At 33.8% G+C, this 11,760-nt stretch overlaps 2 protein-coding genes and 1 long non-coding RNA gene across 3 annotated transcripts; 2 read left to right on the plus strand and 1 right to left on the minus strand.

Moving 5' to 3' along the window:
- The first annotated feature begins 847 nt into the window (after positions 1–847).
- Positions 848–1,630, plus strand: LOC141676813 (uncharacterized). Its single transcript, XR_012557151.1, has 2 exons — positions 848–1,014; positions 1,127–1,630. It is a non-coding gene; the product is annotated as an uncharacterized LOC141676813 (long non-coding RNA).
- A 3,653-nt stretch (positions 1,631–5,283) lies between these two features.
- LOC141678563 (transcription factor bHLH62-like) lies at positions 5,284–8,266 on the minus strand. Its single transcript, XM_074484908.1, has 8 exons — positions 7,436–8,266; positions 7,183–7,347; positions 6,986–7,051; positions 6,787–6,855; positions 6,619–6,690; positions 6,289–6,516; positions 6,073–6,148; positions 5,284–5,717 (listed from the first exon to the last, which is right to left on the minus strand). Exons 1-8 carry the CDS (start codon positions 8,138–8,140, stop codon positions 5,680–5,682), a joined length of 1,419 nt encoding a protein of 472 aa, XP_074341009.1. The 5' UTR covers positions 8,141–8,266; the 3' UTR covers positions 5,284–5,679.
- On the plus strand, positions 8,162–9,240 carry LOC141680879 (uncharacterized). Its single transcript, XM_074486976.1, has 2 exons — positions 8,162–8,223; positions 8,616–9,240. Exons 1-2 carry the CDS (start codon positions 8,162–8,164, stop codon positions 9,238–9,240), a joined length of 687 nt encoding a protein of 228 aa, XP_074343077.1.
- Positions 9,241–11,760: the final 2,520 nt, after the last annotated feature.

The raw sequence follows: 11,760 nt of genomic DNA on the forward strand, positions 1-11,760 counted from the left end.
TAGTTTTCTTTCTTGGTTTTGATAGCAATGATTATAGTGCTCTCCTGGAGAAGAAACGTATGGATACATTAAAAGAACAACAAAGGCGGATCCAGGAAGCATTGATTATGAAGGACGGTAATGCATTATGTGAAAACAATGATAAATTAAAGTACCTCAACCTTAGAAAACCAAAGTACCTCAACCTTGTTCATACAGAATATCGGTGGAATAGTTACAATCGAACACATAATGTGTCAAGGGATACAAATTTAGCATATATTATCCTGATCTTATTGGCCCAAAAACTCCGAGTTATACTATAGAAAAAGATGGACAAAGTTCAGAGACCTGCATTATACGATTTCATAAGATGTGTCATACCTTTCTGCAACACCATTACCTCAAACTGTTACTAGTCTGCAACTGCAAATTCTTTACAGCGCTAATAAAGTACTTTAATCAAATACTAAGACTAATACTTTTGCAGATAGCCTGTTAATTGTACCTTTAATTTGTTTGCTCATTTTAAATTTACACAGACAAGTTTACTTTAGGCATTGCTGGTTAAATTAGTAGAATTCTCTCTCGATTATGCTTATATTTGTTTTACTTATTTAGGATCAAGCCATTCATACTCACAAACAAGGTTCCTATCAGTGCTGCTGTTTCATTCTAGAGAATTGACTTTTCAATACATTCTTTTATGCATTAGCCCATTTTTATTATGAATCTCTCTTTACTTATGATAGTGTTACTGTTTGTGGTTCACAGAATGTGACATCTTGTTAGCTTCAGTATCTAGTGCATGGATGTTGACGTGAAAAAAATTGCGCACAAAATAAAACCAGAAAGATTTGAAAAATGGTTTAAGTAGCAAGAGCTTCACTTCATACAATGACCTTCTTTTCGACTACCCACTGATTTTTTGGATATCCTGCAATTTGGGCAAAAATAGTTATGATGAAGTTTGTTGCATGAGATGTCATTCTGCAGAGCTGGTATAAGGTTCCTCCAGAATGCCGACATTATTTTGTAAGTTTCAAAAATGTAGTTACTGAACAGGTTTTAATCACACAAGGAACTAATTTAAATCCAGGGATAATTTAAATGATATATTCTTTATCTGTCTGTCATACCTTTTCAGGCCGAAAAGATTCATATTTGTCTATTTTCACACAAATTGATGCAGCGCTGCCTTGACATTTGCTTCTTAATGTCCCATGTTCATGTTTAAGTATCAGAGTCAATCCAATCTTGCACAACCCTTCCATAAAAGTTTTCTAGTGTTGCTTGTTTGATCACATGTTTACATGTATTCAAGTGCTTTAAAGATTTGAATCAGAACAAGCTGCTGAAGTTATGCTAGAAACTGAGAAGTATAAACTAATTAACAAATTCACAAGAAAGGATGAATGAGATGTTGGCGACTAAAAGCAGTCACTTCTAAATTTTCCTAAGAAGCTTTATAACCGGTTTATGGATCACAGGATGTGGTTGTTGCAACGTATGTTTACATAGGTTCGACTTTGTGCATGTAGGAAAGAAATATATGTGAAATTATAGCATGGTTGTTTTCTATAAATTTATGTACTTATCTATAATTCATACATGATGACTGGTTAGTGTTGCTGAAGTGATGATTTAAGCACATCTGAAGTAGTTCTTAATATGATGTTGAGAAAGATTAACTTTTCAAGCTGTTAGTAAGTTTATCTAATTTCTGCAACTGAAGTATGTTGCTCACCTTCAAAAAGATTTGAATAAATAACAGAAAACCTTCCAAAAAACTTTTGCAGCTCAACAAAATCACCATTTTCATAATTTATCGTTTAAGCTTTATTTACCAGGAAACTTTTGCTAGGAAACCAATGGTAAGTAAGTTCTGTATGTTAATTTACACTTTCAACAAAACAAACTTGATCTGAATTTTTTTGGCATATGACTTGTCGGATTGCTGCAATGTCGGATAGAACCTCCCTTATTGCTTCCGCAAACCTTTTAGTTAGTCACCAGTGCTCATTCTGGTTTTCAAGTTTCATTTGTAGCTGAAAGTGCAAGTTTCAAGTTTCATTTTTTTTAATTTCAATGGTTCTTCTTCTGAATGAAGTGTGTTCATGCATTTGTGAATACCTTCAGTCTGCTAGGAATTTTAAGAGTTACAGATTTTGGTACATTCTTATTGGAATCATTTTAAACCATGGGGTATTCGTGTTTTTAACATGAAAATGACATAAAGTAAGTACATGATAAGACCTTTTTAGTTATTCCTAAGAAAATTATAAGATTCTTTCAAGCTAATGAATTCCGACCCAGCTAGAAAGCGATTCAGACAAATAAGAAATCTTTGAAAAATCTCTAGCTAAGCTGTCGCAGATGACTCTGTTGTGCTTATTTAGTCTTAAAAAATCATGTTGCGCCATTAAGTTCCTCAGATAGTTGATTTGGAAGCGGATATGGTGGTCCTCGGAGAAATGGACCAATACGTAAACTTGATGCAAACAATCTGATACAGTTTTAATTGTTTGGTTCTGGTGTTAAGAGGATAGGAGGCAATCTGGTAGTGGGTCAGGATTTTGTGTCCAGTTTACATCCTTTGTGTATGTGGTAAGCAAAGGCAAAACCAGACACTACACAACTAGTTGCTTTGGCATTCTCTCTACTTCATTTTTCTGTGATATACTTGGAGTCCATCACATCATGTCAAGGAGACCATAAAACAGTTAGCTTGTGAGGTTGTCTTCACTGATATTCACATTCATATACACATTAATACTTGTGGACCACTTCTACAAGGTATTATACTTTAAAGTGAAGGTAGAAATTATACAAGTAGGTCAGGCTTCTCAAACTAATCCATGATCTGTAGAACAGGAAAATACATTGTGTGTTACAAGGATAAATGGTGTTTTTGAATATTTTAGAGGATATTTTCGCAGCCTCAGATTCAACTGAAGTCTGCATTTTACTGCAGACTACGACTTTTTCCCAAAGAATATCCGTTTATTCGTTTGATTAATCATGCAAAAATCTGAAAGTTCATGCGATTTTGAAATAGTTAGTTTCAGGTCCATTTTCTGGATAAAGTGAACTGTGCATGGTTGATGCTACCTTAAATAATGGAGGTAATGCACTAATCTTAGAAGATAATGATCTCTTGGGCAGGCGAGAAAAGATCATAATCCTTCACAGCCTGTTTTTTGAGTCTATCATTCAATCATAAAGTATTCAACAACCCAAGTTAAAGCATAATCTGATTTAGATTACAGAAAGAGACATAAAGTGAAGGAATTTAGTTATAGTAAGATTGACAGCCTGTTTTAGGACCACCCTTGTACTGGTGGAAATTGATTGTTATCACTAATCATTCATAAAGCAAAAACAATCTTGGTACAATGGACCCTGGTTGTTGAACTATATGTTTAGAGTAAGTGGTGAAAAGTCATTGACATTGCCCTAATGATGCAGTAGTAATGCTTAGAAGAAATCTAATAACTCACATGCTCATAACTTCAGTGAACTCGAACTCCCTACCTCTTTGTTACCAGGGATCGCTATTGAATCGACTATAATTTGAGATTTGTAAGAAGTTCAAGTATTAGTTACCACAAAATTAAGACTCAAATCAGATAGAGTGCTCAATCAGCTACTCTGTCTGCATCAGTGATAATCTTGAACTTGAATACCTCCAACCAAAATATTAATTAAGGAGTTCATTTTACTGCTGCATTCATTTAACCTTCCTTCTGATCACCACAATGTCACAATTTATTTCTTTAGTGTAGCTATGTACTTCACTATATTCCAAGACCCTACTATATTTTGACATTGACTAGTCGATTCTGGCCTCGTTCTACTTCAGGACCATGAGATTTTAATAAAAAATCGCAATGTATGACCATTAAGATTCTGCAGTTTACAAGTTACAAATCTCTTAGGTTATATGACATTAGTCACAAAAATATTTTTTTGCAACATACCACGCTTTTAAATAAATAATGCAAGATTACATAGTTGGAATCTTTCTTCTAACCCTGCTGATATGAGAGCATCATTCATCTTATACACTTTTTTTTCTGATTTCATGTTAGTTATGGAAAAGGCCGATTACTAATTAAGTTTAAATATGAACCTATTCAAAATTAAATCTGCCGACATAAGAGTATTGTGCATCCGCTGTTCCTTTTTTTTTAATCTCAAGTTTGTCGTGAAGAAGGTCGACAACTGGTTAGGGTATAAATGAACCAATGCAGAAAAAAACACTGGTACAAAGAAAAAATAACCTTGGCTTTTCCTTAAATTAGTTCATGGATTTCAGATCTGACAAACATATCTAAAGTACCCTTTTGGTTAGATCTTCCTGACAGAATTACATGGAAAGTTTGTCTATCTACAAAGGGTATCAAACTATCAGTTCATGATCTACCAATCTTCAACAGAGCTCCACTACTTTATTCTCTTACTGATCCATGCTGCCCATGCTTCTTTCCCTTGGCTTCTTCCTTATAGTTAAGGTAAACAAAGTTGCAGTGTTGATTCCCTAGCCACATTGCAAACCTAGGCTTTCATGCTCCTTCCACTTCATTTTGAAAAGTAAGATTCTGAAAAGGGTAAAGAAATCTTGTTTGCTGTCTTTGTATGAGCAGTAAGTAATCAAAAGTTGGAATTATCAAGTGACTTTGGATTCCAGCTGCCTAGATAACTTGTCAAGATTCTTGATCTTTTAATCAACTATTTAGACTTGACACACCATTTGTCCCTACAACCAGCTGTTAGAGATTATGAATGTAATCCTCCCTGATTTACGCAATTTTAACTACCATCTTGTTGTCATATTAGGCCCCTCTCACTAATTCTTACAACTAATGATTATGACAATCTTGGAAGATAATCAGCATAGAGTAGTTTTTTCATTTCCTGTTTAACGAACCAAACATCGAAAACAAGCAGGGTCTGGGAGGGCACGATGTATGCTGACCTCACCCCGTTTTCATGTTGAATTAAAAATTTAAAAAATAAGCTAAAGACAGGTGTTCTGTAACTTAGATATATTTTGCCAAGTTTCTGGTCTTTTTATATGTTACATTGTTACTAGGTAACTGTCTTGACTGAATAATGCAGAAACTTTCACCTGGAGCAGCAAGTCCTTTTTGCTATCAAGAGTTACTGATACAAATTCAAGATTTTCTAAGTACTGAAAAGCTAATGAAGTTGCTAATCTTTGACATGACTCAAAAAGATCAAACAGCAATGCTTGGATATCAACAAAAACAAGAAAACGAGTACCACAAAGATACAACAATGTCACAAGGTAAATAAATACATTGATTAATAAGTTTCTGGAGAGTTAAGTTACAATGGGGTAGAATACAAAAGCTTACAGTCAGATGTTTCTTTCTCATTGACCCTACAACACCTTTGTAACCATGCTATTTACTATATAGTACATGTGGTTGTAGAATTTTGAACATCGCTTTGCCGCAATTAGTTCTAGAATTACAATAGATGAATCTCAAAAATTTCTAAAAAATTATATTAGGTGCAGATATGATTACTATGAAGAAGAAAGCAAGAATGGACAAGAAAAAAATGCTTCTTTTATCTTGATATTATATTTCCGAATCTCCTTGTCGCTGTATATACAGAAATCCTCCATCACTTGGGGCCTCTAATCAATTTCGTGATGCTGACAGACACTATTCATAGCTCAACTTTCATTTGGTTTGTGGCATCTGAAGCTGCATTGATAAGAACTGAGCATAAGATATTATTATGCTAAATTTGCTAGTCTACTTAATAAATATTGAGGCTGCTTTATGTAAGATGTCCATGAATATGCATTACTTAGGCATTGCTTTAAGAGGAAATTCTTCATCAACACCTTGAAAGTGGTTCTGCCTTTTCTGTATTGAATTTAGATACCATCTACAATTTAAAACGAATATCGATTCTGTCCAAATGATTCTACTATTTGTGTTGTTTCGGTATGTATTTTTAGCATTTTATCCATGACACCCTAGTAGAGCTGGATATATCAAATAACTTGTTAAATATCAATTTTACAAGCATCATTTAAATACAGATAATCCTCACCATGAAAGTTCTCGTGTTGATTTTGGCCAAATGCCATTTGCACCACATTTTGGAGGTCATCATCCCAGAATGACATCTGAGCATAAAAAAGAAGACATCGTGATAAGTACACAGGCAATTAGACTTTAAACTAGGCCATTCCCCAGTTTGAGCTCTCTTAAGGATGCTAGTTAAGCATGAACGAAAGACCTAAACCCTGATGCACATTTCAATTACCTGAGAGGCAATGCCTGCGTTATATCCATCAGTTGGAGGCTGTTGCATGCCTGGATTTCGACGAATTGCAGCAGTCAATGAGTTCATGTATAATGGACTTTTTGTTCCATTAGGCATGTTACTATGTAAATTAGACCCTTGCTGAGACTGGAATGCATAAGGGAAAGTCTGAGCTGATGCATCAACTGGGTAAATGTTTTGTGGCAATGAAGCATAAGACTGGAAGACCTGGAAATTAGCACAAATATCTAAATATGATTAGTTATGATTTTTAAACAGAATTGACATGAAGCAATGAAGCACAGAACACTGAGATTGTGACCAACTTACATCTTTCGAGATAATATCTTCCATGTTAAATCCCATCCTAGGATTGACAGTCGATAATTTCATTGAAAGGAACTGCAAGAAGCACAAACCAAGTCACAATTTAGGTTATACAACTCAAGCGCTCTGAATTGCAGAAACTCGTTTTAGACTCGAATATTCTGAATTTACCTCAACTTGATGCTGCAATGATTGCACATAGTTTATAATCTCATCCAGCATTACAGCTTTCCCAGTAACCTAAAATTAAAATTTTGAATCTAAAATCATTAGTTTTCTCACAAATTTAGTCATAAACTCATAAAAGTCAATTGAATATTTTTTTTATGCAGAAAACAAAAGAGCAGAAAAAGTTATAAACTTTATTCACCTTATTGCAACCTGGAACAAGATCTTGGAGGAACTTCATCCTTTCACTAATTTTTTCTCTCCGAACCTATCAGACGAAATTTGGTAATTAAAGGACTGATCACAATTGATTTCAACTAACAATAATTATGCGAAAAAAATGAAAAGCTATAGTAACTTATAGAAAGACTTAAAACAAGAAATTGTTAAAGTTCTTACTCTTTCAGCTAGACTATGACTATCTGTGGCTTGCCCTCTTCGAGCTCGAACATGAATATAGTCCTTTGGAGGCTCTGGAAGCTTAGAATTTTGCTTACTCTGCTTCTGATTTCCTTCATCAGCCTTGCTTCTTTTCGAATTTGGTCCATCATTCTCAGCTACAGCCTAAAAAATTGAAATCAATTACACAAAATTTCTTTAAAAGTTTTAAACTTGAAAAGTTAACAAAATTCTATTGAAGAAGAAAAATTACCTTAGCTTCTTTAGCAGATAAAGTTTCCTTTGCTTTTCCTCTTGGAATTGCTTTTCTCTTCTTGACATTAACATCTTTCTGCACTTTCAATCCAGTTTCTCCACCTGGGATCTGTTCAGAAAGTGAAGATTCCTCCATAGAATCATTAACTTCTCCTTTTTCTGGGCTTGATGACCTTGACAACATACTCAAGAATCCATCTTTATTTTCTTGAATTCCCATTTGAGATGCATTAACTTTTGGCAATTTCCCATCAATCCCATTACCAAAACAAGAAAATCTAGCAGCCCTTTCTGCAAAACCAGGGTCAGATGAACCTGCCAAATTCCCACCTCTAATTTGATGATCCATGACAGAAAGATTCAATCTTGGAGGAGAATTCAATGGAGTATTATAACAAGAAGTATTAGTACTATTAGTATTATTATATAAGTCACCAGAATTACATATACTACCTAATCTACCAATAAGTTCTCTTAAAACAACATTTTGTTGATCACCATTCTTGCCTTGAATTGCAAGATTTGAGCTAGGAGAAGAAACAAGTGAACTTAAAGCAGACTCAAAAGGATCATTTTGATCCATTGAATTATTCCAGTTGGGATTAAAATAACAGTTTGGTATTTGTTCTGAAGTTGAATTATGATCATTAGCTTGAATTTCCATACCAAATTGTAAAGAATTCCATATCTTATCACTTTCCATAGCTAAGTGTATTTCAAGAAAATGAGTGAAGGAGACAAAGCTAAAACAAGAAAGTGTGCTAAAAGTGAAGTAGATAGGAAAATGTTCTTGATTTGGAATATATAAGGAAGATGAGATGTATAACTGAAGTCAAAACAAAAGGTAGAAATGGAGTTTAAAAATCTGCATTATGGGATAGGTTAGTTTTCTGGCTGTTGGAATGTAAATTACTCCAAAAGGTGGTAAAGACAGGGCAGGGCAGAGTAGGGTGCTAGTGTGGGGAAAGAAGGTAGGGTAGGATAGGGTTGGGGGCTTTTCCGGTCCCGACTTATTTCGGGATTGATTTATCTTGCGGCTACAGATTTTTTGTGCATCTCTAGTCTCGATTGATTTTTTGTTAATAAAATTGTTAAATTAAATAAATTGTGGCATGAGTTTGATCACTTGTATTTCTTTTTATATGTTGATATGTATGTTGGTCCTTATGGAAATGCAGAAACGAGTTGGTATGGAATCAGCGAGGTACAGATATAGTAGGAGTTGTGGTTTCAGCAAGAGTGGCCTTTAACCAGTGGCATCAGGCTCAAGACAAAACATTCGATATCTTTCTTAGTCATTTGACTAATGCGGATGGTTCTGAGCATTGGACACTACCAATGGAGAATACGGTTAAAGTTAATTCTGACGCTGCAATCTTCGAAGCTTCAAACTGTTACAGCTATTCCCTGGTTGCAAGAAATTCCAAGGGTGAACTGATTCATGCTAAATCGAGGTGTCGTCTGGGTCAAGCAGCACCAGATAGTGCAGAAGCCATGGGTGTGCGCGAGGCACTGAGCTGGATAAAAGAACAGCAGTACAGGGACGTGGTGCTAGAGACGGATTGCCTCGTCGTAGTGCAGGCACTGAGGGGCTCTGGTGCTCTTCTCTCTTATTTCGGACGGATCATTGTTGAGTGCAAGAAACTTTTAGAGGAATTAAAGGATAGGAATGTTAGTGTTATTTTTGTTAAACGGTCTGCGAATAAGGTAGCTGATTTTCTAGCTAAGTCTACCTGTTCTGTAGCTGATCGTATTTGGCGGGTGATTGAATCACCCGGGGCTCATCGATGTATTGATGAGTGACTTGATTATTTAATGGAATCATCTTCCTTCTTGGCAAAAAAAAAAAAAAAATTACACGATTAACTAGGACGGGTATTGGGTGATTACTCGAAAATGAAAAATTAACCGGTTAAGATTTAAACTAGTACTCGGTCGAGTAGTCAGATGCGGTCTGAAAACGAGACTTGAAAAATTAGCCGATTACTGAAATTTTGAAGATGCAACCGAGTAGCACGGTATCCGAATTTTATGATCTTGCTATTATAGGAAACATGGAACAAAAATCTAATATTATAAAGTATTGATGATAATGAAGATAATATTACAATTTATTTATTTTTGGATAAAACCTTGTAAGATGGGGGAAGAGATGCCAGAGGTGTAAACATCAAACTAGTGGTGTCTCATTCCTTGAAAATGAAATGGTCTCTGAATTGTCTCAACTATGAAAATGGCTTTAAATAAATAATTAAAAAAATAATTATAAATAATAAATGGGTTTGATTGTGATGGAACTGGGAGCCAATTTGCACAAAAACTACAGCCACAGCCCACAGAGACACTTATTTGTTTATTCTCCTGTAAAAGATGACAGGAAGAATTTATTAGAGGTTAAAAAAATGGTGAATAACATATTGCAATTTGCAACAGGTAAAATGATTTTTATAATTTTATGTTTTTGTTGCTTTGCTTCTACTGGTGCTTAACACTCTGGTTGCACCGGCACTGTTTGTCATATTGGGGGTATGAAGTATGAACAATGATTGTTGATGAAGGAAGAAAGTTATTGTGACCGTTTGGGAAATCTTAAAATAAGTAACTTATGACTTAAAATGATTAAGTGCGAAATAAGTGATAAGTTAATAAATACTTATAAGTTCTACAAGTGTTTTGGATAAATTTACTTATAAGTCAGAATTTTTTTTACTTAAATGAATTAAAACAAATAATTATTAAATATAATTATTTTAGTTCATGAATCTTAAATTAGAAAATATTTAAAAATTTATATTTTAAAATCAAAACTTTAGAAAAAAGTGAAAAAATGAAAATAAGTTGGAAAAAAGTACGTCACTGCCAACTTTCAACTTATCAGCTTATAAGTTGTAAATTCAGCTTATAAATTGGGTCGACAAACACTCGTCGATAAGCTGTTAAGGGCTTATAAGCTATAAGTGGCTTATAAGTAGCGTGCCAAACAGGCCCATTATGTGTGACACTATGGAGTATAAATTAAGCATATACAATGTTTTATTTGTTAACCACTTTCCTAGTTTTTAACTTTTGGTTTGTACTATTGTATTAGGCTATTAGCCTAGTTAAAGTTAGTAATATGATTATAAGATTTGTATGGATTATGTTTCTTTTTTTTAATCGCAGAAAACCGCATTCATTATTTTTCGGGTGTTTATTGGGTAAATTTTACGGGCTCACGGAATAGCCTGCAAATCAAGTGAATTAAGATAAATCGCACTTAAACGACAGCCTCTGACTCAGGAGACATAATCATAAATTCTCCTATTGTCATATTCGAACCTATGACGAATAAAATAATTATCCTCTTTTTAAACAATTAAGTCAATTTTTACGGGCTTAATTATGTTTCTACTTGACAGTGTTTATGAATTTTATCTAATTACGAGATGTTTACGATTCTGTTTCAACAATCTTTCATCTTCATCTAATTATGAGATTTGTACACTAATGTTTCATCTATATGTCACCTAGATTTAGTTACGAGATTTGTACGGAACGATTTCGACTAATTTTGAAGTGCATCTTTCTTGTTAAAAAGAACAAGTATGGCATTATGGCACCATTGGTACTAGGTGATTTTAATGAGAAGATAGACAATTTTGTGGTTGCACACTTTCTCAAATAAAGATAAGATCTGAATATCATATTTTAAGTGAAATGAAGGAAGTCATATGATAAATTATAGGATATGATAAATTATAGGATAAGATATGAGGAAAAATGTGCAAAGGAAATCATGCTTCTAACCGTTTATATTTCAAAATTTTCCAAAAATAATAAATATTTTTATAATTTATAAAATAATTACAATCATCACTTCTCTTCACAATACCCACTTTATACATATAATATTAATGAGTCCTATTACTTTACTCACTTTTTTAATTTTGCTTCACTACTTTATCATTTTTTTTTAAAATTTCGTGCCCAAGCAGGACCGAGGGAGTATGTATGAATGCCGGGTCTCATCTCATTATTAGTAAATTTACAAAATATATATCAAAATCTAGATGATTTTGAAAATTTTAGAATTCTTAATACGTAAATTAAAAGATTTTTGTAACTTTGGCTCATAAGCCAGTTACAAGCTCTAACCAAACATTTCTATTTTGATTTTTGAAGTTCACCTTTCATTTCTACTCTTTCTACTCTGCAAATTACAAAATTCATATTTAAGATTCTCAAATTCTACGATTTCAATATTATCCAGTGCGCACCCGAAAAGTAGCGGCTGCGGGTTACCTACAATTAAAAAAATAAAAAAAATAATAGCATACTTGACTA

This window comes from Apium graveolens, chromosome 8 (assembly GCF_009905375.1).
Source record: "Apium graveolens cultivar Ventura chromosome 8, ASM990537v1, whole genome shotgun sequence".
Classification (NCBI taxonomy): Eukaryota; Viridiplantae; Streptophyta; class Magnoliopsida; order Apiales; family Apiaceae; genus Apium; species Apium graveolens.